The following is a 26,236-nucleotide window of genomic DNA, read 5'->3' on the forward strand; positions in this document are numbered from 1 at the left end:
AACTGAATCATCCATCAAATGCGAACCTTTTAAAAACTGAATATAAAAGATAATACCATAACTAAAAATTAAAAAACCGAAAACTGAAGGCCTCCACCAACACAACTGCCCGCTCCGCTCGCTACCAACAGAAAGAACATCAGAGCCTGAGCAGATGGGTTCACTTTATCTCCCTCAATAATAATCCAAATGTCAAGTAAACAAAAACTGAACTCTTAGTCCTAAACACGAAGTAATAAATAGAGTATCAGTTCACAAATTAATAAGCACCAAAAACACATTTCTTATCCCGGCAACAAAGAGGGTAAGCCAGCCAGCCAGCCAGCCATATGGAAATATAATGAAAACAAAGACGACGCTCAGACGTTAACTTCACAAAAATCTGGTCTATAAGCCGGTTTTGGCAGCAGTTTCTACTCAGAAACAAAATTTTCAGCACACGCTCATTCAACATCAACATCTCAGGAAGTCCAAGCAAATCCGAGGAAAGTAAGGAACATGGTCCAGAAACCAACCGCGCTCGGTAGCAGCAGGATATGTCCAGGCGGGTTATCATTCCCTAAAAGAACACACAGCATGTATGGTAATTAAAATCAAATCATGCAGATTTCACCATCCAAAAGCTGCAAGGCAATCTTGATAACCTGAAACCAACAGACATTTTCACACAGAATAAAGGAAGAAACATAATCTCTATGAACAACTTCTCTCATAATTCTTAAGTTTAGGCCAATATTGAGAGAACAATTCCAATAACAGTGCATTAGCTACAATTTCCAATGGTACAGATGGTAATGGCTAAAAGGATTGGGAAATCAAGTTCTTGGATATAAGTAATTGACTCATCAATCATGAACGGGAAACCATCCAATATAAAATATGTAAGATCGATCATGGAAGTTAGTAATAGCATAAACATATATATGTGCATACATTAGTTGTAAGCACAAAAGCATTATGTTGAGATAGCATTAGTTGAAAAGTAATATTACTAGGTAATGAGTTTACATTGATATGAATAGACTCACGCACACACATCTATTTTTCACAAAGCATCACACAGTTGCCTATAAAATATAAAAGCTATTTGCAGTCAGATCAATTCACTTTCCATTTCAATCTCTACAGTATTCAGTGAAATTAGAATATGAGCTCCAGTGGTGATTTCCAGTTTGGCAAGTCAAATTTTGGGGGTGGGTCTTAGATTACATACTAAACTTGATTGGACCATATGGAATGCCCAAAGTCTATAGAGACCCATTTTAGAACCACTAAGAAATGAAAAGGTATAACCAAATACTCTGGTTGCCTTCAATGTGTCAGTTTCAAAAATTAGCAAAGTGATTCAAAATTTATGCTACATTCAAAAATTTGTGAACTGAGGGAAGACCAGCATCCACGATTTATATACATGGATAGCATGTGCACGTACAGCTATGAGAAAGCCATTCATGTTCTCTTACAGAGATCTAGTGCTTCCATCTCCTTAGAGTCTCTTTCTTTGTCACCCGCTTCCCCCACCCCACCCCATCCCATAGTCACTAATTTCAGTACTGAAATATATCAGAAGGGGGCAAAAAAAGTCTAGAAAGGGATGCACTATGCCATAGGATTCGGGATTCCGAGTGAGATTGAACAAATACTTTTACTGATAGCCCAAAACCGTCCATCTTAAATTTATTTTACAAAACAAATTCTCTCAGCATGCATTACATAAGCTGGAATAAAAATACTAAAGAAAGATGAAAAAATGCCTGAGCATACCTGCTAAAAACAAAGGTAATTACTGCCACCAAAAAAAAAATGAAAAAGTTCAAACAGGACAAGACAAGTCAGTATTCCTCCTAACAACATTTACCACAAGCAACAGACTAGATTCTTAAGCATGAAATGGGGAATGTTCCAGAGGGTTCAATCTCACACTGATAAAATGATTTTCTTTCCAAATATAACTATTACGGTACAATTTCACAGAAAGAAAAACAACACAGAAGAGTAAAGAACAAAGAAATTCAAACATTGCAAATGGCCGCAGATAAATATAATTGAAAGAGGAAAACAACAAAAACAACCAGGAGAATGATAAACAGAACTAAAAGAGAAGAAAACAAGCTGTAGAAAAACATAGCAAGAACTCAGAAAAAGAAAAAAATAAAAAACATGCTGAAGACAGACAATGTGAGAATATCAAAAACTAAATGCATTCAGGTGTAAGTTGCACCTCAATTTCATCACCGTCTACTGGTTTTTCCAATAGAGCGCTTCCCAGAAAACAGATGCTTTGGCTTCAGAGTAGGAATGACTCTATCTGCCTCTCCCCGTCGAGCATCCTTGTTCCTCTTCCTGACAGATTTCTCAGCCAATTTTAGAGCCTTTACCTTCTGGGCACCATCTTTGAAGCCCTCAATTGGGCCAACCTCACTTGGTACACGTGATCTTGACCTTGACCTGGATGTAGACCTCACGCGAAGCTTCTTATTGGGCTGGTCAACATCAATGTCCATGGCATTACCCACATCAGTATCTCTTCGGTCAATGGATCTCTCCCTCTTACGACCCCTAGATCGGCTGCGGGCTCGATCAATTGCCAGAGTTGGATCAAGACCCAAAGCTGACAACTGCCTTCCCATTCTCCCAGATGTGAATTTCTTGTCTTTGTCAAATTTCCTTGGTACAGTTGGTCTGCTCTCTGCAGTGCTCTTCTTGATCCTATGCTGTTGAATAAGCAAACTTTTCTTCTTACGAATCTCTGCAAGTGCTTCTTGCTCTTCAAGAGTCAGTTCCTGGCCATCTATGTCAAAATCATCATCTTCCCCCTTCTGCTGTTGAAGACCTTCTTCCTGCTCCAGCTCCTCAAGCCTCTGCACGATATCAGGATCAACAAAATCAAAGACATTATGCCCGTCAAGGATTTCTGGCATTATATCTTCTTTCCACTCGTCATTTGCTAAAATGTAATGCTTCTTCAAGCTAGCAGAATATACACCCGCCCCACCATTCTCATTCTCCAAATCCCTCTCAAGTTTTCTCTTCTCTTTCTCAATTTCTTTCTTAGCCTTAGCTTCCAAGACTGCCTGGGGTATACAAGGTGGTCTTTCTTTCTGATCACGTGGTTTTGGCATTGCAACATGAAAGCGATTCAAACAATCATTTATCTTCTTTGACTTCATTTTCAACTCCACCCTTTGATTCAATAACCTCTCACAAGCTGCATTCTTCACTGCAATTACCCCCTCTTCAGTCAAAGCACTCATGGTCAACAGTACACCCTCATCACTTGTAGGGTCCCCACCTAGAGCTGCCAGTGTCTTCATAGCTTCATCTTTCATCTCCATGACCAATTGCATATCTTCTTCAGATATGCCATCCAATGGCTGTAAATCTGTTTTATTACAGACTAGTATCAAGGGTTTGTTCATGAACAAGGACTTGATACTATGGAAAAGAGCAGCCTGTTGAGCAATACTGTATCCACACGATCCAGATATATCCAGAAAGAAAAGCACAGCAGCTCGTAAATGTGCCAGAGCTGTGATGCTGCACATCTCAATGATATTTCGATCTTCAAATGGCCTGTCCAATATCCCTGGAGTATCTATCACCTGATATCTTAGGTATTTATAATCTGTATGGCCTACGAAGAGAGACTTAGTTGTGAAAGCATAAGGTTGGACATCCACATCAGCCCTAGTGATCTTGTTGATGAATGAACTCTTGCCCACATTTGGATACCCACAAATCAAGATTGTCCGTGTATTTGGATCAATTGAAGGCAGCCTTGCCATGTGCTGCCTAATCTGCTCAAGGTATGCCAAACTAGGGCCTACCCTCTTTATTACAGTACACATGCGACCAAGAGCAGCAACCTTTAGAGCCTTGCACCGATAAAGTGAGTCTCCATACTTTAACAATTTCACATAATCCTTTGCAACCTTACCAATGAGATTCCTTGCAGTATTGATTTGACCAAGGGCAAGCTTGTAGTGATCTTTGTTGTACAGAACATGAAGAAGGTCTCCATAGAAAGGGTGAATATCATCAAGCCGAGGGAACTCCTCAATAATAGTGGAAAGCTTCTCATGGAAGTTCTGCTGGGTGTACTTCACTTTGCGCATGTAAAACTGACGAATGCGGGAGATGGCATAACCTTTGTGAACAACAGTTGGCGTTTGACGCTGAGTTCGAGACAGTATGATATCAATGAAATCATTCTTAGTGGGAACAACTGTTATCTTCTTGAAATTGTATTGTACCATGATTTATGGCTTGCAGTTCCTTCTACAATCAAGACATGAAAAAAATATGAGCATGGGATGAATAAAATAAGCATTCAAAACTTTCAAGAACAACACAAAGGTATATCAATCTGTACAAACTAGTCAAATGCATACTAAAGGAGTAAATGCACCAGAGTGCATAACTTACCCAATAAAAAAGAAAAATAATGATGAAAAGAGATATCACACTTCAAAATGACATCCAAACTATATAAAAAAACTCAAACAAAAAAATCATGTACTAAGACTCCTTTTCATTGCCAAGTGTGCAATTGGGATGCATCTAATGTAAAAAAAGGGGTAGAAGTTTAACATAATCATTTTTCCCACAACTACTCAGTGGAATAATTTGTAAAAGGAAAACAAAAAATAAATATGTGAAAAAGGACTTAAAGGAACCTAAAAGTATTACTTTTTTCAACTGCTCAACAGTTTGATATAAAAACGTGCCAAATTAACCCCCCCCCCCCCTCAAAAGGCCAAAATATGCACTCGTAATTTTGGACTCAAGGCCAGGTTACCCCATACAATGGGCGGGCATCGTCTAAATACCATCCAACAACATTTATATTCAATTAATGGAGTTAACTCTACCCTAAAGCGTCATCTAAATACCATCCAACAACATTTATATTCCATTAATGGAGTTAACTCTACCCCAAAGCAAACCCTTACCCCAAAAATCAAATCCAAATCAAAGTTCCAATCTCATCACACATGCTCTGCCCCTGGGTTCAATTTGTGAGGTAGGGGTCTTCAATTGCAAATGACTCTATAAACACGATTGTGAGGTGAGATTGAGGGTTTGGGTTGCTCAGGGCATTCTTTTTTATACTTCAACTACCTTTGACCTCTAGTTTGAAAGTAGAAGGGTTTATTTGGCCCTTTTGAAAGTAGAAGGGCTAATTTGGCCTCAAGTTTGAATGTATGAGGGCTTATTTGGTCCTTTCCAAAGTATGAGGGACAATTTAGCCCCTGGGCCAAAGTACGTGCCTAAATTTGTACTCCATCCTCAGAAAAATAAATAAGAAAGTGTTTTCTTGGTGGTGCATGTTATACCTAGGGTCACTAAAATTGTTTTTCTGGACAAGAATTCTGCCACACTCAATCACACACGCTCACGGACTTGAACTTAAGAACAAAAATAATGGATTCAACAGAAATTACAAAACAGAATGAAACAAATAAGAACCAGAAAACACGAACCACAAATACCAGATTTTATCCTGGTTTGGATTGCCTTGTTAGGATAACCCTACATCCAGTTTTGAACCTCCTCGAACAACCTTCTTTTAATCAGAAAGAATGATCAGTTACACAGTTGATTCTCTCCCTTCTATTTCCTGAGTACACCAAATCTTCGCCCCAAGATTACAAAGCTATCAAACTCTAGCATTTCTCTCCAGCAATCAGTACTTGTTACAAATAGAAAAACTGAGAACTCTCTTTTGCTTGCTACCCCTAGCTCTCTATTTATAACAGTGGGCAGATATCCCAATGAAGATTATTGAATATTTACAGTTTAACCCCCCAACTATCACTAATTACAACAACATAAACTTCTATTTAATGCTTTATTGGCCCTAAAAATACACTGCTTTCACTTATCTTCTTATCCTATACTCTAGACAACTTTTAACAGTGCAACATCAACACTAGGAAAACTAGACATCAACACCACCAATGAGCACAAATAGAATATGAAAGGAAAGCAAAACAAAGTTATCTACAATCTAAAAGTTACCTATTTGAGAATCTTCAGCATCTTGAGTAGAACACAGATACTAGACGAATACTCAATTATGAACCAATGATAAATGACAGCTACTATAAAGAGACTATGAATCATATTGTATTAGTATCAAATACCAATAAATGGATTTCTCGTCAACTTTTAATGTTTAACTATAAATGGCCAAAGGTAATTAATCCAACTGAAGAAAAGATATTATCACAAAACAACTTGCTTTGCCACCGGACCCTAGGGACTCAACTGGTGTCTTCTTATTTATCTGGTTGTCTAAATTGGCAATCATGTATAAATTGATAGAAAAGACCCAAGTAGTCAAAAGGCCTCCATATAAACCCCTAGAACTAAGAAAAATTAAGGGCACCACCACCCATAACTCATGAGACCTCTTTTGAAATACAGCTTCTCAAGATGTGTCCTGACCAAGAACTTCTAAGACACTTGTGCACCAGATGAGGAGATAATAATTGCTCCCTCGTATCACCCATCTAACCTCAGCTAAACTTCTGACAAAAATACCCCTTTTCAATCCCTCTCTCTAAGCTTGGCCTTCAAGTTAGAAAAAGGGTTTACCAGGGTCATCTACAGGCCAATAGTGAGTATGACATCCCACATGGGAGATGGAGCAGCCGTGAACCCCATGCCTTGACCTGAAGGAACACATAAGCCTTTACTCAATACTTTGAGATAAAATTATGTAATATTTTAAATAACCAGGATTTTCTCATCAAAATGTAAGCAACATGTCAGAATTCAATTCTGGCAAAAAATTCTCTCACAATTCAATGGAGAATTGCGCGGGAATTGGTGAAACAAAGAGAGAGAGGGGGGAATAGAAAGACAGAGAGAGAGAGAGAGGGAAAAAGAGATCGAGAGAATTGAGAGAGGAAATAGAGTCAATTGTATTCCCATGATGCCTCTGAGGGCCGCAGAGGTTGGCTTATATACCAATTCTTGGCGCCAACATTTAAATTACATTTGAATTATGTTTTGCAGTCTTCTATAACTACCTTCTATCCCTTATTACGATAATACCCTGATATTCCCCTTATATCCTCCCACCTTAGTAACCAACCTGCTAGTCACGTAACAATTCCCCCCCCCCCCTGCTTGAAACCTTACTTGTCCTCAAAGTAAGTTAAAGTAACCCTGTTGCCCAAGGAAACTACTTCAAGAGATTAGGTAGGTACTCCCAGGCGTTGTTTTCTAGGCGGAGGTTGGACCAACGCACTAACACTTGTGTGACTGGCACCTTCTACTTGTAAATGACCCTTTTGCTCACTATGGCTATAGGTTTTGCCTCTTGTTGAGTAGTTTGAGCTGTTAGAGGTAGAATAGAACTTACAGGACTATTGCCAAGCAAGAGCTTAAGGAGTGATACATGAAACACTAGGTGGATACAAGATCCCTCTGGGAGTTGTAGTCTATAGTCAACCTTACCCACCTGAGCTATCACTTCATAAGGACCATAAAATTTGGGGTTGAGCTTAGTTACCGCATTAGGCGACATAGTCTTCAATTAGGCTTGCCTCAACTTCAAATACACCTTATCCCCCACAAAGAAAGATCTCTCACTCCTTCTCTTGTCAACAAACTGTTTCATTCGGTTTTGTGCATTAGCTAAGTCATTCTTTAGGGTGTGCACCATCTGCTGCCTCTAAGCCAAATAATTGTCCACTGTAGCCACTAAGTTATGGCTTCCACCCATTGGTAATAGAGGAGGTTTGTACCCGAAGATTGCTTCAAACGGTGTCATTTTCAGGGAGGAATGATGGCTAGTGTTGTACCACCATTGTGCCAAAGGAAGCCATTTATGCCACCCGGTTGGATGCATTAGGCACACACACCTTAAATAAGTTTCTAGGCACTAACTGATCCTCTCAATCTGCCCATCCATCTCCAGATGATAGGAGGAAGACATGTGTAGCTAAGTTCCTAGGGATTTTATGAGTTCTTTCCAAAGTAAGCTTGTGAAAATTTTGTCCCTATCTAAAACAATTACCTGAGGCAGCCCATGTAACTTGCCCACTTGGTCTAGAAACACCCTAGCCACCTCTTGTGCAGTGAAGGGATGAGATAAACTCAAGAAATGAGCATACTTCATTACCTATCAACCACCACCAATACACAATCCCTACCTTCTAATTTTGGCAAGCCCTCTACAAAATCCATATTGATATTGGTCCACGCCTGATCAGGTATGGGTAGAGGTTGCAACATTCCTGGAGGGTGGATGCTTTCGTGTTTACACCTGTTGTAAGTGTCACAGCCCTTCACATATTCTCTTACAACCTTTTTCAATCCTGGCCAGTAAAATAGTTGTTTAATCTTGCCATATGCATTCTACACACTCGAATGTCCTCCAACAGGAAAGTCATGGAGTGCTACCAATACCTTCTTCCCGAGGGATTCATCCTCCCCAATCACCATTCTCTCCTTGTACCGTAACAATCCATTCTTCAATGTATAGCTAGGTCTACTATTTGGGTCAATAGTAAGTTGCTCCATAAGCTTCTTGGTCCACTCTCCCTTATCATGGCTGGATGTTACTTCCAAGAACCAATCAGGTGTAAGGGAAGTAAAAGCAGCTGAAGCTCCTTCCTCCAAGCACCAAGAGAGAGCATCGGCTGTTTTGTTCTCATAACCTTTCGTGTATTGAATGACATAATCAAGTCTCATTAGTTTTGACATACCTTTTCTTTGGAGATGCGTATGAAGCTTTTGCTGCAACAGAAACTTTAGACTCTCATAATCAGTCCTTATGATGAACCTTCCCCCTTCAAGATACTATCTCCACTTCTCTACTAATATTAGAACAGCGAGAAGTTCCTTATCATATACACTAAGACCCAAATGTTTAGGGGCCAATGCTTGGTTGATAAAAGCTAGTGACCTGCCCCCTCTGCATCAGAACTACCCCCACCCCACAATCACTTGCATCTATCTCCAATACAAATGGTTGATTGAAATCCAGGAAACTTAATTTAGGGACCTCGCTCAAGGCTATTTTCAGTCTTCCAAAAGCTTCCTCCGCCCTCTCACCTCAATGGAATCCTTCCTTCTTCAACAACTTTGTCAATGGCTTACTGATGATGCCATAGTCCTTTACAAACCTTCGGTAGTACCTGGTAAGGCCCAAGAATCCCCTCAGGGCTTTCACATTAGCAAGTCTTGGGCAAGCAGTCATGGCTAGGGGTGAGCAATCGATTATAACCGAACCGAACCGATCAAAAATTATGAACCGAACCGAACCATATGCAATAACCGAACCGGCCGACAAACCGAACTAACCGAAACATAAACCATACTAACCGAACCGAAAATCGAACTGAGCCTAAGATGATTGCAAGAGACCGGCCTTGCTGTTGCTGCCGACCACCTAGCCGACCGGCGATTTCGATGATCGGTTCTGATCATCGGATTCCCCCAACCACGGTGACCCACATACCCAAAAATTAAAAGCATCTAATGGTTGGATTTTAGTAGATTTACGTTTCAAACTTTCAATGTAAAAGAGAAGTAGCCGAAAACTTACTGAAGAGGACGCGTGGTAAGTAGATCCGGCCTTTAGTAGATCTGGCCTTCGTCTTCTTCTTCGCCATCGGCAACAACAACGGATGGTGGAGGGAGAGAGAAGAGATGAAGACGAAGAACCTTCGGCCAGTGCCTGATCTACAAAGCATCGAATCGCCTTCGTCTTTGCCATCACCATCGAAGAGCCTTCGCCATCATCTTCGTCTTCGCCAGAGATTCGAACTCGAAGAGAAGAGAAGAAATGGCGAGACTCGAGAAAGAGATAGAGAGAGAGAAGAACGAAGAGGAGTACAAAAATATAATACCTCATATTTTCATGAAGATGCCACATATTTTAAGTGAGTTTAAAATACCGAAAAATATGTTTGAAATGGCAACGAGTGACCAAATCAATCGTAGGAAGTGCCCTAGATCTTAGATACCTGAGGATAAAGGTATATTTTTGACGAGCGTCTCGAGGCGAGATTTATGACGCTGAAAGAAATTAAATCAGAGATGGTTTTTCAATTAAGCTAAGTAGTAGCCTAAAATAGTCGAATGATGGTAAGGGGCTTTGGGAAATCGTATATATTAAGTAATTTTGAATTATTAATTTTGAGATTTTAAGTATCTCGATAAATTTGATGTTTGAGTGTGTAATTGTAATTAAAAAATTATCCAAACTAAATAAGAATAAAAATTAAGAGCTTATGTGGTAAAATATTAAAGTTGAGGACTTGAAATAAGGGTCAAAGTGTTATTTGAAAGAAGTTTGAGGTGTTAGCTTGGATTTCAAAAGTTAAATCCATTCTAGTTTTGGATTTCAAAAGCCATTCAAATATATATTTGAGTCTTTGGAGTTCATGGCTTAGATTGTGACAAGTGACATAATGTGATTGGTTGAAGAAATCTATAAAAAGGCACCATGAGTTGTTCTCAAATCATTTCAAGCAAGTTTGAGAGTTGAGGCACTCTAAGAGGAGGAGTTTGCTCTAGATAGAGAGGAGGAAGTTCGGCAAGAAGGTGAGAAGAAATCAAAGGAGAAGCCGGGGAAGATCAAGCCTCGTCGGAGTTATGAGCCTTCGCCAGAGTTTGCCAAAATCAGTCAGCAAAAAAGCGAGGTAAGTCTGATTTTTTTTTTATAATTCTGTTGAGGGGGAAGAGAGGGTCGCGTAGATTCAAACAGGGGTCGAATCGGAGTTAAAACGAGGGAGATATGGCCAAAATACGAAAATAACGCAATGTTGTCCGAAATCTGGTAATAGCGCGTGAGATACACGTGCCGGAAGTGGCTGCGCGTGAAGGCGCGTGAGGGGACCATTTTCCTTCAAATTTTCCAGTTATGCCCCTACTTTAATGCCCCTCAACCCCATATAAAAATATTTGAGCTTAGGTTTACCAAAACGCGTGTTTTCTGCAGAAACTTAGGCCGTTTGCTGTGAAATTATACCGTCGAAAAGATAAACCAACAAGATGAGACTCCTATACTCCAAATCCTATTTTTTATTCTCTTATGAGAGACTTCTATTGCATGAAACGTGTTTCATGAAGTTCTTATACGTAAACTCTTGTTATTCTCTTACGTGAAATCATGTTGCATATATGAAATGTATTTTTCTGGAAAATATATGCTGTTGGCTTTTTAACTATTGCATTTATAAAATTCGTGTGGTCATACTGTTGTACCTATTTGTTGTTGGCCCTCGCAAAAGTCGGATATCCCCCGAGAGGCGCTATGCGTGCGCCATCGAGAAAGCTCTCGTGGTGAAGACCGTGAGCCTAAGGAACAATGGATGTGGTGCTTGCATGAGTGCTATGAAGTCGGGCCAAAGTGACATTGTTAGGGACCTCCCGAGAGGCGTTGTGCGTGCGCCATTAAGAAAGCTCTCGTTGGAGGAGGCTGACGTGTTCACGAGGCACTTCGGAGTAGTTCTCCTTGTCTTCTCATACATTTTATACCTGATCATGCATCGATATAAACTGTTTTTTGAAGTTTCTCACTAGAAGATTCATCTTCTAATTGGACTATGTCCCTGGAATATTCAAACGTTCCAAGTTCGACGAGCGGCTCTAAGGGAAAGAAGGTAGCTGAAGAATTAGCTTAAATTGTTGTTTGTTTATGATTAGCATCGATATATTTTTGTTTAGCTTATATTCGATTCGGTTAGTTCGGTTTAACCGAACTTTTGCTCACCCCTAGTCATGGCTGCTACCTTTTGAGGGTCTGTGCTTACTCTTGCCCCTAAAATAATGTGGCCAAGACACTCCACTTGGGTTTGTGCAAATGCACATTTAGACTTTTTAATGTACAGCTTATTGAACCCAAGGACTTGTAAAGGGGTCCTTAAGTGCTCTTTAAGTGTTTGGAGAAAGTAGGGTTGTACACTAGGATATTATCAAAGAATACCAAAATAAATTGGCGTAGGTAAGGCTCAAATATTTGGTTCATGAGGGCTTGAAAGGTTGTTGGGGCTTTGGTTAATCCGAAAGACATTACCAAGAATTCGTAATGCCCTTGATGGGTTCTAAATGTAATTTTGTGGATATCATTAGGGTGCATACATATCTGATGATATCCTAATCGGAGGTCAAGTTTAGAGAAGACTTTGACTCCATGTAATTCATCCAATAAGTTCTCAATAATCAGTATAGGGAATTTATTCTTTATTGTGAGAGAATTGAGTTGGATGTAATCAACACATAACCGCCAACTGCCATCTTTCTTTTTACTAGGAGTGAGGGAGAGGCCTAAGGACTGATACTTGGTCAAATGATAGTCGTGTGCAGCATGTGTTTGATCATTCATTCAATTTTAGCTTTCTGTTTTGGGGGGTATATGTAGGAACAAAGGTTACCTGGCTCAGAATTGGGTTTTAAGTTGATGGTGTGGTCTCTTGGCCTTTGAGGTGGTAGAGCCTTAGGTTCCTCAAACAAGTCCCCAAATTCAACTAAGAGTAAATCAAGAGAGTCAAGTTGGTTTACCTCCCAAGGAGTTTGTGTCGAGTCCTTAGAATTCAACATGAGCTTCCCATCATTCTCTGCTTTTTCCTCCTGTTCAATAGCATGTATGGAAAAAAACTGGGCCACTTGTGTCCATTTGCTCTTGAACAATTTGTGCAACCTCTTGCATATGATTAACTTACAGGTTCCTGTCACAACGTTGCCAGTTAGACTCATTCTTCTTCCTCCTTTTTCGAAGGTCACTTCCATCTTATTAAAGTCAAAACAGACTGACTTCTCTCATCCAGTCCACCCCTAAGACCATATCACATCCCCCTAACTTCAGTAAACGTAGATCAACCTCAAAATCTTCCCCCTGCATCTGCCAACAAAACCCTACACATGTAGATTTGCACAATACTTCCTAGCCATGGGCTACCATGACTGATAAGGGATGAGTCCCTGTTAGGCTACATTCAACTTCTTGAGTGCTTCCGCTATCAATGAGTATCATCAAACTACTCTCTCTTGCTCTCCCTACCACCTTTATGATCTTATTAGTGGTCACTCCCCTTAAGGCATGCAGAGAAATCGCCACCTTCTCCTTTTCTCCTTCACCTTGATTGCATTCCTCCTCTTCTTCCCTATCATCTTTTTCATTTCCTTCGAATAGCAACAACTAACGTTTACACTGATGCCCAGGAGAGTGCTTATCTTTGCATTTGAAACAGAGGCCTGTCAGACGCCTCTGCTCTATCAACTTTCCCGCTAATGGTTGCGAGGGTGCTGGGAGTGCCAACCCCTTGTTGCCTTATCCTAGTGTTCCTCCATTTTTACTCTACCCCTTGCTATCTGGTTGCAAGGGCATCACCTGCCATCCCTTCTTCACTCCCTTTTGCTTCTTCATTAGTGCATCTACAGTTAACTCTTGTAGTCTAACACACTCTACGGCTTATTGGATTGTCTTAGGCTGAAACATCTGAATGGTGGAGCACAACTCTTCGTTCAAGCCGCTGATGAAGCTTGACACGAAGTATCCCTCCGTAAGGGTGGGATTTGAGATCAACATGAGAGCCTTCAACTCCTCAAACTTATGTTGATAGGCTTGTACAGATCCCTCTTGCCTCAACTTATTAAATTCCTCCACCACATCTAACATTCCTCTTTCACCAAACCGCTCATAGAGGCCCTCCACAAATCCCCCCCCCCCCCCCGGAGCACCCCTCCTTCACTCCACTCTAGCCTTGGTACCACACATCTCCCGCATCATTCAAATAAGCAGTTGATAATGTCACCTTATGTTGTTCATCCACATTGTAGAGGTTGAACATCCTCTCGCATCGCCTCACCCACCACCTTGGGTTATGGCCATCGAATAAGGGGATCTCCATCCAGAGCATAGGAAAACCAATCTGATTCGATCCGGTTACATTGCCTTGCCAACTTACTCCTACATTCTCCATTATCTCCTGATGTTTTGTCTCCAATTCAATAGATCCTTCAAATCTGAAGTTTCTTCCCTGGCCATTCAAGATTGGGTCAGATCTCTCCCTAGGAGAAAATTCAGGCGAGATTCTTACCTGAGTTTAGTGCGAGAGCATCAATACAAATTGCTACATCTGTTCCCCAAGAGCTTGACTATGCTCTCTCATCTGATCCTCCAACCTAATAATTTGCACTTTGCTCTCTTCGCACCACAAATTCATAGCTCCATCGATCCTCCTCTCCACCAAATTCTCAAACGCCCCCATACAGTTCTACATCTCCACCATCGATATTGTCACCTGTTGGAGTTGCGCCTCCATCTGCTTCATCCTAGTTTTGTTCGCCATAACTCACTCCAAAGTCTCCTCCGATCACCTAAAACTTGCTCTGATACCAAATTGTCAGAATTTAATTCTAACAAACAAAACTCTCTCATAATTCAATGGAGAATTGCATGGGAATTGGTGAAACAGGGAGAGAGAGAGAGAGAGAGAAATAGAAAGACAAAGAGAGAGAGTGAGAGAATTGAGAGGGAAAGAGAGATCAAGAGAATTGAGAGAAGAAATAGAGTCAATTGTATTCCCATGATGCCTCTGAGGGCCGTGGAGGTTGGTTTATATACCAACCCTTGGCGCCAACATTTGAATTATATTCTGCAATCTTCTATAACTACCTTATATCCCTTATTATAATAATACCCTGGTATTCCCCTCATATCCTCCCACCTTAGTAACGAACCTACTGGTCACGTGACACAACATTATCCAATCCTAGCTACGCAATACAAAATATTCCAATGTAGTCCCAACTGCTATTACCAAAATATACACTACACACTCAAAATCTGCACTCAGATGTCATGTCAATGGATGTTTGACTCCAAGGAACCAATATGATATCTTTTCTTGATCTCCTAATGCTGGTTGCTTTTTCCACTACAAGAAAAGGGCACAACAATGATAACAACACAACTAAATTCATGAATTAAAATACATTATCCACTGCATGATCATGTTAATCAAGGGTGCTAGGAGAGTTAATGAAGCTTCAATACCTAACCCTTCATTCATGCTCCTAAAGACAATTCTCATGCTAGACAGCTGAAGTATTTACCATTTGCACTAAGTAATGCTTCCACATGCATTCAAATTCAGACATAGAAAGATGCATATACATGTGGGAAAAATAAAGTGGCTTTTAATCCATTTCTACATTTTGATCAAAAAAGCTTACTTCATTTAAGCCAATATATATAATTATTACATCTTCATACAAATACATAATGAACCAAAGAGATTATTATGGGAGTAGTGGAGTGAACTATTGCTCCCAATAATCTTCCCAGGTGATTGATTGGGACTCTCTGTTACAAATTTCCAAGCACAAGGGACCATTAATCTTATGTAATAGGCTGTCTTTTTTGTAAATTATAATATCTTGTATCTATTTCTATTTTACATTGTTTGCTTTGTTTGCTATTCTCCCCCCCCCCCCACCCTGGTCCCCGGCAGCTCTTTTTCTTTTCAATTGGACTAGGTCTCTGTTGTTTTGATGGTTTCCAAAATCCCTCTTCACTGTAGCAGTTGGCGTTTGAAGTCCTGAACTTCTGGAAAAACCTTTTATATGTTTTCTAAACAAAGAAGAAAAGAAAAACACAACTAATGAAGTTTCTTTTCAACTTGAACTTATGACCAAAGCTTACCTTCATTTAATACTCCTAAAGTTTATGTGAAAAGATAAAATCTTAATGTTTTTAAGGTTAATTTTTGAATAATAATATGTTTCAAGTTTGTTTAACTATTTGTCTCACACTAGTTTTTCTATGGATCATGAAATTATGCTAATACTTTGTAGGAATATTTGTAATATTAAGCATGCAAAGTTCAAAAAAAATGAAGAAAAATGAATTTTATGAGTAGAACTAAAGGAAATGAATGACTTTTCCATCAACTGGTCAAGGCATAGTTCATTACAAATTGCAGACAATGTTGCCTTGAATAAAACATAGAAGATATGTTGAGAACCAGAGAATGAAAATAAAATAAGTAGTCATCTGAAGGTGCAGGACACATGAGGTCAGCAATGACCACCAATTAATGATGGAAAAAATCACAGATATAATCAACTTCTTGGAACAGTCCCAATAAGCTTCCTCCTTAGATGTAAATTAATTAGTTTATTAACATCAGTTAATTCTTTAACTTACGGTTCTGTAAGGGAGTAATATATGAGCCCAAGTTCAAACATGTGCAGCAAAACACTGAGAAACAAAATGCAGCTCCGTATACCTACTTCCAGCAACTGTTTGCCCCTAAAACAATCTACCCTCCCTTCCGAAGGACACTTCTCCCAGCGTCACCATGTATCCCTTATTCTTAACACAAAGCGAGGTGATAGTGATTAATATAAGAGATTCCACAATATATATATATATAGACACACACACACACACATACATATATGAAGACCACGACCAAATTAAACAATTATCATTGAAATAGCTAGCTTAAGTCCTTCAAATTCCAAGTATATACATAACCCAACATTCACAACAATAACACGTATATACACCTACACACACTCATAGCCTTCGCAGGCATCACCCTACACAAACCGATTCCTAGTTCAATCCAACAACCAACTTTTGCAACTTTCAGGGAGATCAACCGATAACAAGCCTAGAAATCCACCACCTCTACAAGTCCACGGCTACCTTTACCAATCGTATACAGTTAACATGCTAAAGTGCGTAGCTAAAACTAGACACGCTTTCTTTCTGTCCTTACGCTTGGCAGGCAACCAGACGCAGCAATCAAACAATCACAAACGCATCTAAACTCATCAAACTGAAACGGTAGAAGGGAGAAATCAAACCCGATAACGACGGAGTGCTTCGAACGAAACGGCCAATGTTGGGAGCGACTATGGAATGCAAGAGTAGGAGACGGCGCTAAGCGTCGCCGTGGGCGGTGCGGAAGGGAGAATATGCGTGTTGGACCGAATTAGGTTTTGTGCGGAGGATAGGGTTGGATTAACTTATAGTTCTTATTTGGGCCGCAATCAAAGCCCACAGAATCTCTGACCACTCTATCGGCCCAAATTCCAGACAGCCGATCACATTGTATGCATGTGTATGTATATATGTGCTTAATGTATGTGTATATATGTATATATGTATACACATTGTGTATATCTTTATTTATAAATAAATAAAAAAATAAAATTCACATAGCATCCTTGAAGTTTGCCTAAATTACACCATTAAAATCATAAAAATCCTCTATAATTCATTTGTGGTAAACAAAAGGGTAGCCATTAAAAATATTGTCACTAATTTTATTAGTGGCGATTATTATATATCTCATCATTAAAAAGATAATTTTCAATAAATACAACATACGACTATCATAAGATAGACATTTTTTGTGATGGCCTTCTTTCTCCTCTACTAGTGGTTAGTGAGAGTCGACGATTGACACAAATTAGAACACTTTAGTGGTCACCTTGCCTTATTGCGATTAATAATTCACTTTAGTACAATCGATATGTGTCAAAAAGGCATGTATGTTTTGTGATAACTTTGTAGTTTTAAAAATGTCATTGACCATTCTTATATTTTCAAAAATTTCAATAATCACCTTTGAGGTTAACTCCAACATAACAAATACTTTTTTGTCCTTAAATACTCTCAATTGCTCTACTCTTTCCTAAAATTACCAAAAAAAAAGATAAACACAAACAAATTGTCATTGATGATCCCACAATGCAATGGATTTGCCCATAAAAGACAAAGAAAATATGAGAGAGAAAAAAAGGGGATAAACTTATTGGCATCCCAGTCAATTAATTTTTCAGTGTAAATTCATATGTAACGACCAATTAATGAGTTTAGAATTTTGTGAGAAAAATAGTTTTATTATATATAAAGTTTTTCAGGCATTATCCAAATTAAATGGGTCAAAATATTTTATGTGTTTATAAAAAAATAAATTAATGAAAATATTATTTTTGGGAATCAATGTATGGTGAATAGTTAAAAAAAATGATTGTGTGGATAATGGATTTGGGCCAAGAGTCAAAAAGCCCAATAGAATTGAAGAGTTGAAATTCGTTTATAAATTAGATTGAGGCCATTGGGTTTAAAATAAATTAAATATGTGCGTGTTATTTTATTTGAGGCCAAAGATGGAAGTGGGTCATTTTATTTAATTAGACCATTGATTTGGACTTGAGCTCATGTGTATAAAAAATGGCATTATAATTAAATAAAAATGAGAAATGAGACAAATGACAAAAATGGATATGCTTTATGAAAAAAGTGAAGGCAAAAAAAAATTCATAATTGGGTTGATAAACAAAATGAGAAAAAAAATAAGAAAATATGAAATGTCTAAAGAAGGCTTATATGCTATGTGTGTGGGGAAAAAGTTAAGGACAAAATGGTAAATATCCAAAGGGGTGGTTGGTAGCCCAGTCCTCTTTCTTTTCTCTCCATGCTATCTTGTCTCTTCCTCATTCATCTTCTTCTTCTTCTATTTGGTTTTCAGTGATTTCTCCTTTTTCTTCCATCATCTTCTTATTCCTCCATTATTCTTGGTGGAATTGGAGCTTCAAATGTGTGAGGATTTGCAGCTTTGAGGAGGTTTTTTCTTCTTCTTCTCTTCGGTTCAAGCATCATCGAAGGTCTAGTTGACTCAATAGAATCCAGTTTTCTCATATTTTTGTGTCAGCCCTCAACCTAGTCGACTAATCAATTTGCTCAGTTGACTAAGAATTTCCTTAGTCGACTATTCCTTTCACTAGTCGACTAATCTTTTTTTTTTCAACACTGCGTATGTTGCACTCTTTTGACCATAACTTTTTGTCTCAATGTCGGAATTAAGATCATTTTTTTTTTTTGTGACCCTAACTCAATAAAATTCGATTTGGTATAAGATTTGAGTTATTTGGGCAAATATTGAGCTCTTGGGCCTTCCTTGAAAATATATGCTTGATTTGTAACTTTCTTTTTCCTTAAAATTCGTTCAATCTTAAATTCTGGAATCAAATGCTTCCATTTTGACCCGATTATCAATATTATAAAATAATTGCACTTAATTGATGTGGTGAAACCTATTTAAATGTTGAATTAGGTGAATTAGCCAAGAATCTTAATGGATAAAATTGAGGGTCTGTGAATGTTACCTATTGTAACATTGTTTGTGGTTATGTTGTATTGCATTGTGTTTCTATATTGTCTCATATTATGATGTTGGGTCATGGGTTGCATTCATTGGGAGGTCATGCCTTGTATGTGTTGGGAGCGTGAGCATTAGCATGACACGGTTGACTTGTAAGTGCTGACTTGTATATGTTAGGCGAGCATATGCATTAGAGCATTCGTGTGTGTGAATTCCTATGTGGGCGTAGCATGGCCTGATGCTTGGCTTATAGCCTTGCAATCATTTAATATTGTAAGAGCCATTGCATTCCTTATATACATATGCTATATTGCATGATGGTAATGGTGGTAAAAATTAGCTTATGATTATTATAATACCCCATATTTTCATGAAGATGCCACGTATTTTAAGTGAGTTTAAAATACCAAAATATATGCTTGAAATGGCAACAAGTGACCGAATCGATCGTAGGGGGTGCCCTGGAGCTTAGATACCTAAGGACAAAAGTGTATCTTTGACGAACGTCTCAAGGCGAAATTTATGACGCTGAAAGAAATCAAATCAAAGACGGTTTTTCAATTAAACTAAGTTGTACCCTAAAAAAACTAAATAATGGTAAGGGCTTCTCGAAAATCATGCATATCAAGTAATTTTGAGTTATTAATTTTGAGATTTTAGGTATCTCGATAAATTTGATGTTTGAGAGTGTAATTGTAATTAGAGAATTATCTAAATGAAACAATGATAAAATTATAAGCTCATGTGATAAAATATTAAAGTTGAGAACTTGAAATAAGGGCCAAAATATTATTTGGAAGAAGTTTAGGGTTTTAGCTTGAATTTCAAAAGTTAAATTCATTATAGCTTTGGATTTGAAAAGCCATTCAATTATAGGTTTAACTCTTTGGAGTTCATGGCTAAGATTGTGACAAGTGTCATAATATGATTGGTTCAAGTAATCTATAAATAGGCACCATGGATTGTTCTCAAATCATTCAAGGAAGCTTTGAGAGTTGAGGCATTCTAAGTGGAGGAGTTTGCTCTAGAGAGAGATGAGAAAGTTCTCCAAGAATGTGGGAAGAAAGTGGCGGAGAAGCGGTGGACAACGAGCCTCGTCGGAGTTGCGGGTCTTTACCGAAATTCACCAAAAGCAGTTAGAAAAAAATTGAGTTAAGTCTTATTTTTTATAATCCTATAGAGAGGGAAGAGAGGGTCGCGTAGGTTCAAATAGGGGTTGAATCGGAGTTAAAATGAGGAAGTTATGATCGAAATACGAAACCGAGGCGAAGCTGTCCGAAATCTGGTAGCCGCGCGTAAGTTACATGCGCCGGAAAGTGGTTGCGCGTGAAGGCGCGTGGGCTACCTTTTCAGGGCGCGTGAGGGGCCCATTTTTCTTCAACTTTTCCAGTTTTACCCCTACTTTAATGCCCCTCAATCCTATATAAAAATATTTGAGATTAGCTTTACCGAAACGCGTGTTTTCTGCAGAAACCTAGGCCGTTTGCTGTGAAATTATACCGTCCAAGAGATAAACCAATAAGGTAAGACTCTTATACTCCAAATCCTATTTTTTATTCTCTTATGAGAGACTTCTATTGCATGAGACGTGTTTTGTGATGTTCTTGTATGTAAACTCTTATTGTTCTTTTACATAAAATCATGTTGCATATATGAACTGTATTTTTCTGAAAAATATATGTTGTTGGCTTTTTAACTGTTGCATTTATAAAATTCGTGTGGCCATACTGTTGTACCTATTTGTTGTTGGCCGAGGGCAAAAGTCGGATAGCCCCCGAGAGGCACTATGCATGCGCCATCAAGAAAGCTCTCATGGGGAAGATCGTGAGTCTAAGTAATAATGGATGTGATGCTTGCATGAGTTCTATGAGGTCGGGCCGAAGTGACATGGTTAGGGACCTCTTGAGAGGCGCTATGCGTGCGCCATTTAGAATGCTCTCGTTGGAGGAGGCTAACGTGTTCACGAGGCACTTCGGAGTAGTTCTCATTATTTTCCTCATACATTTTATACTTGTTCATGCATTGATATAAACTGTTTTTGAAGTTTCTCACTAGAAGATTCATCTTCTAATTAGACTATGTCCCTGGAATATTCAAACGTTCTAGGTTCGATAAGCAACTCTAAGGGAAATGAGGTAACTGAAGAATAAGCTTAATTTGCTGTTTGTAGCATGTTTATCATATCTATGTTTATGTGCGAACCTATGTATGATTTGGATATGTTTAAGACGTTCAGTTATCACTTACAATAGATGATGTAATACATTTTGTAGACGTCTTGAACGATTTTATTTATCATAAATAAAGCATTATGATTGTGAACCATATCAGGTTCGATCTAACTTCAGCATTTAAAATTTTAACACATATCTTAGCTATTCGATTATTGGGTTTGTTAAGTTGAGAAGGTGAAAATTAGGGTTTTTGGGATATTGTGTGATATATGACAATGATTGTGATATGAATAATTTTTATATTCCCAAAATCCTAAGTTATAACACGCTCAAGAAATTTAGGGTATTACAATTATAATACGTAAAACTGTGGATGGAGGCCTATGGTAGTTGGATCTTGTGATCCATAAGACTGTGGGTGGAGGCCTACAGCAGCTGGATCTTGTGATGCGTAAGACTGTGAGTGGAGGCCCACAGTAGCTTATGACCTTGATGAGATTGTGAGTGTTGTGGCACATGATGACGACGATTATGGATATGATAACTATGGATATGGTATGAGAGCCTTGGGCTCATGTGGTTGATTTGGCAACCCGTCCTTAGTTGCTGACAGGTTTGTATACCAATTCTCGGGTGGCAATGTTTGCATTTTATGTGGGCCCCAAAGACCTTATGCATCTATGCATTTATATATGGCTGGGTATCGTGTTATATAACAACATGGCATGGATTATGTGTTGTTTAAGTATATGAGACTGACGTGTGTTTCCATATACGGCATGATATGCATGATATTTAGGAAAAGTCCGATCATATCTATTTCCTGTTGTTTCTATACACTTATTGAGCCTTATGGCTTACCTTGAAAAATGTGTCTTGATAAAATGTAAGAAGTGTATTTCTTTGAGGATGTTGTTGTCAAGTGTAGAAGGCATGAATCCCATTGAAGTCTAGATGTTAGGTAGTGATTTTTCTTTGGCTCTGAGTTGTTCATGCATTTATATATCGATCTATTGATATTTCTCTTTGCTATATACTTGTTGAGCCTTGTAACTTATCCTTGCTTCTTTTGTCATTCCAAGAAAAAAAAAATATGGTTATTTAGGGTGAGTTCCAGTTAAATGTGTACAAAGATATCCCGGCCTCAAGATCTATGAGTGTAGTTTTGAGGGTGTGAGTAAAGTGTTTCATTTTGTATTTAAAGTCTTAGTTCCTTTTTTATTTTGAAGATGTAAGGGTAGTAAACCTGAGATGATAATGTAAAGAATGTATAATATTTATTTTGGATCCTATTGATAGTGAGCAAATATGGAAATGAAATTTTTTTTTTTTTTGAAAATTTTGAGTATTTTTGTATTTGTATCAATTTTCAATGAACATTTTCTCGGACTTCCTACGCTAGCAGGAAAAATCCAAGAGCGAGTCTTGACACCATATATCTGTTAATGCCTTCATAATTTTAACAAAACCCTATCACCATCTAGATTCAAATAACGAAAGTTTATTTGGGCTTTGAAGAACCTTAATCTAGGTCATTTGAAAATCTTCAAACCAACCAAATGTTTAGAGAAAAAAAAAAAATAGAGAGAAGATCTTCAAGTGACAAATGGGTGAAAAGATAAAAACAGTTAACGTTGGCACATAAGTTAGAATGGGCAAGGCATGTGCCAATCTTATGTTAGTTGTCAAAATTAGTGATGTGGTCTTGGAGCTATGGTGAAAAGTTCATAAGGCGGCACTTCAAGAAAAGATAGATGAATTAGGCAAGGATAGAGTTATTGGGGTCAATCAAACTTCGAACCTAGGAATTTTTAGATTTGAAGTTTTAGAGGAAGAAAATTAATGATCGATAACTTATCACTAACCATTGATGACATGAAAGAAAGTATAGAGAAAAACAACTAGAAAAAGAGATAGAAGGGACATAATGAAATGGTAGAGAAGACAAAGAAATAAAAAAATATCTTAAATATAAAGGGAAAATAGTCATTTTGCTTGATCTGCCAAAAGCAATGGAGGTATATGTTATTTATAAAAATGTAAGGGTAGTCATTGTAATTTAAACAAATTTTAGAGATAGTATTTGAAATTTATCCTAAATAAAATTATAACTATAAATACAAATAATTTAAACAAATAAAAGACAAATTAAACAACAATAATGCAAACAACTTAAAAGGATAAATATTAATAATCCAAGTCAAAAACAACAAACAAAATAAAATTATACAACAAAAATTTAAGTTCTACAACAATTTAAAAAATAAAAAATTACATGTAATGTTCTTGAGATTTAGGACAAATGCAAGAATTATCCCTAACGCTTGAAAAAATATAACAAGTATCACTGAAATTTAATACTATGTTATAACTTTTCCTCTGTCATTAGTTAATCTCAATTAAATATTAAAAAAAATATCCACAATGCCCTTATGATTTAAAGGTCATTTTGTTCTCTCTCATATTTTTCTCTATTCTCTTTTTTCTTATTCACTCTCGTTTACCAACAAAGACCACTAGTAACTACAACAACACTTTAGCAACAAATGTGACAACATGACTTTATTACAGATGATGAATCCACCAAACCACTTCGAATCTATTCCCCCTCACTCTTTGAAAACATTAAATTCAAATATTTGGTTTATTTGGCTATAATAGTAGTCGCCAACCATCAGTGATTATTGTTTTTTTTTTTTTCTAAAATCGAAGTAGAGGTAATAGAGAAAAAGATGAAAAATAAAGAAAATGAAGGGTAAAATGATCATTTTTGCTTACTAGGAGAAAGATTTTGTTATTTTCTAAATATGGGAGTAATTCTTGCAATTATGTCAAACCTTATGCGAGTCATTGCAATGCTACAACAACATTACAAATAACAAATAACTAAAAAAATTACAAGAAAATATAAATTCCTTGACAAATGTATATATATCCAATGGAAATTCTTTTAATAATCAAACTTCTATAGATATTTTAATAAATAATATTAATTCAATTATTGACAAAACTTTTATAATTGTAACAAATGATTTTTCTAATTTTATAATCATAATCATGTTCGTAACATTTCTATCAATTTTTAACCATGTTCGTTTTTCTCATATAAACCTAACTTTGGTCCATCTCTATTCCTAAATTAAGTTCTCTCCACTCCTCACCCTTCTTCCCCTATATTAGATTATTTAATAAATTACACTCGACATCCTTAAAATTTGACCCAAAAAAAAAAAGCTATAAACACTCTTAATAATAAAAAAATGACAATTATCTCCTATGAAGTTGTTGTGTAGGCATCATTTTCCTCGAGAAAATGATTATTAATTCTTTTAAATGCATAAATTGCCCTTTATCTTACCTAAAATTTTTTTTATTGGTGGTGGTCAATTCCCATCACTATTGGAGGACATTAGCAAAAAGCCAAAAACTAAGGAACTCAACATTTGGGTTCTTGTCATGAAGGAGGGGAAAAGAAAAGATAAGATTGAAATATATACACATATATATATATATATATGTATAGAAAGACCTCAGGTGGAAAAAGAAAAAAGAGGAAGAAAAAGACACATAGAGACAAAGATGAAAAAAAAAAGTGCTCTATCACCCATTAGCGACAAAAATTGAAAGTAATACCATAGGCAACATGTGTGTGTGCGCGAGAGAGAGATAGAGACACCTCATTGACAACATCATAAAAGAAAAGCAACCACTACCCATTGTGAAGTTTCTTTCTATCTCTTCACCTCCCTCTTAGACTTTCAACAACAAGGTTACCTATTAGCTATGATTCTTTGCAATCCATTGTAAAGTTGGAGAGCCAAACTTTCACTCACTATCAAATCATCACTATGCTAGAAAGTTGGAGAATAGTAAGAGAAAAGAGTTTAACAACATATATGAAAATGGTCAATTTGCATGATATATTAACAGTACGAGAGATACCAATCATTTCTAGTAAGTCAAAGGTGTCATTATATTTTTATTAAAGTTCTAAAATGCTAGCTAGGTATAACTTTTTTTTCTTCCCTTATTTATTTGGACAAAGAAGAGACCCAATAGGCTAGTGAGTCTGTCAAGGCCCAAGGCGTCCTTTGTCTGGGCCTGGCCGAGCTTATGGGCCGGTCTTCGGATAGTGCAACTATCAAAACACTTCATTGAAATGAATAAAATAAAAAGATGTTGATTCTACAAATTATTTATAAAAGTAAAATTATTTGAAAATGATAATATGTTATGAAACCATTGCAAAAAATAATTGAACCAAACTGACAAGTTCGATTAAACCAAATTTTTGCTCTCCCCTATTGACAATTCATTATCATGTATCTCTATATTTATTTATAACAAACATGCATATTAATTATCATTGTCCGAACTTCCCAAATAATTAAATTACAGTTTGGGCAGTTTAAAGTGTATAGTGATTTAATTATAGTTTAAAAGTTACTAAATTACAAATAATGATTTAATTTAAAAACTATTTCCCAAATCCCCAAAACAAATGATTACACACCCATAAGTTAGCTTCTAGCATTAAAAACAAAAAGGCTAAACTAAAGACAAGTGACTGAGCTTAGGTATTATCAATTAGGTGAGCAAATTGCTTTACCTTTCCCTAGCCACAATCTCTAGTTTGTCTAGCCACTTTGGAAAGAAATATGGATCCCTAATCATTAAAAATTTGACAAATTATGGAAAATCATTAAATTTTATCAAATCTAATCCATAAAGATGTCTATACCCTATAGTCGCTTTATTATTATTATTATTATTATTTATGTTAAATTATTGATTTTAATTTATATTGACCATTTAGCCATTTTATATAAAGGTGTGGTTTTAAAAATCACGTACAATATTTATTACATCACTAGTATGTCATTTCTAAACATAATAATTGACTTAAACATGAAAAGA

The 26,236-nt window shown here is 37.2% G+C and overlaps 1 protein-coding gene across 3 annotated transcripts; it reads right to left on the bottom strand.

Moving 5' to 3' along the window:
* Positions 1-10: 10 nt before the first annotated feature.
* On the bottom strand, positions 11-16,969 carry LOC127797157 (nucleolar GTP-binding protein 1-like). 3 transcript variants are annotated; one of them, XM_052329761.1, is made up of 3 exons: positions 16,840-16,969; positions 2,222-4,278; positions 11-559 (listed from the first exon to the last, which is right to left on the bottom strand). In XM_052329761.1, the coding sequence occupies exon 2, from the start codon at positions 4,254-4,256 to the stop codon at positions 2,232-2,234; it is 2,025 nt and encodes a 674-aa protein (XP_052185721.1). In that variant the 5' UTR covers positions 4,257-4,278; positions 16,840-16,969; the 3' UTR covers positions 11-559; positions 2,222-2,231. The 3 variants fall into 3 exon arrangements, with proteins under 3 accessions (XP_052185721.1, XP_052185723.1, XP_052185722.1); XM_052329763.1 differs by having other exon boundaries at positions 11-644; XM_052329762.1 differs by having other exon boundaries at positions 2,222-4,275; positions 16,840-16,964.
* Positions 16,970-26,236: the final 9,267 nt, after the last annotated feature.

The sequence above is a fragment of the Diospyros lotus genome, chromosome 3 (genome assembly GCF_014633365.1).
Source record: "Diospyros lotus cultivar Yz01 chromosome 3, ASM1463336v1, whole genome shotgun sequence".
In the NCBI taxonomy this organism is placed as follows: domain Eukaryota; kingdom Viridiplantae; phylum Streptophyta; class Magnoliopsida; order Ericales; family Ebenaceae; genus Diospyros; species Diospyros lotus.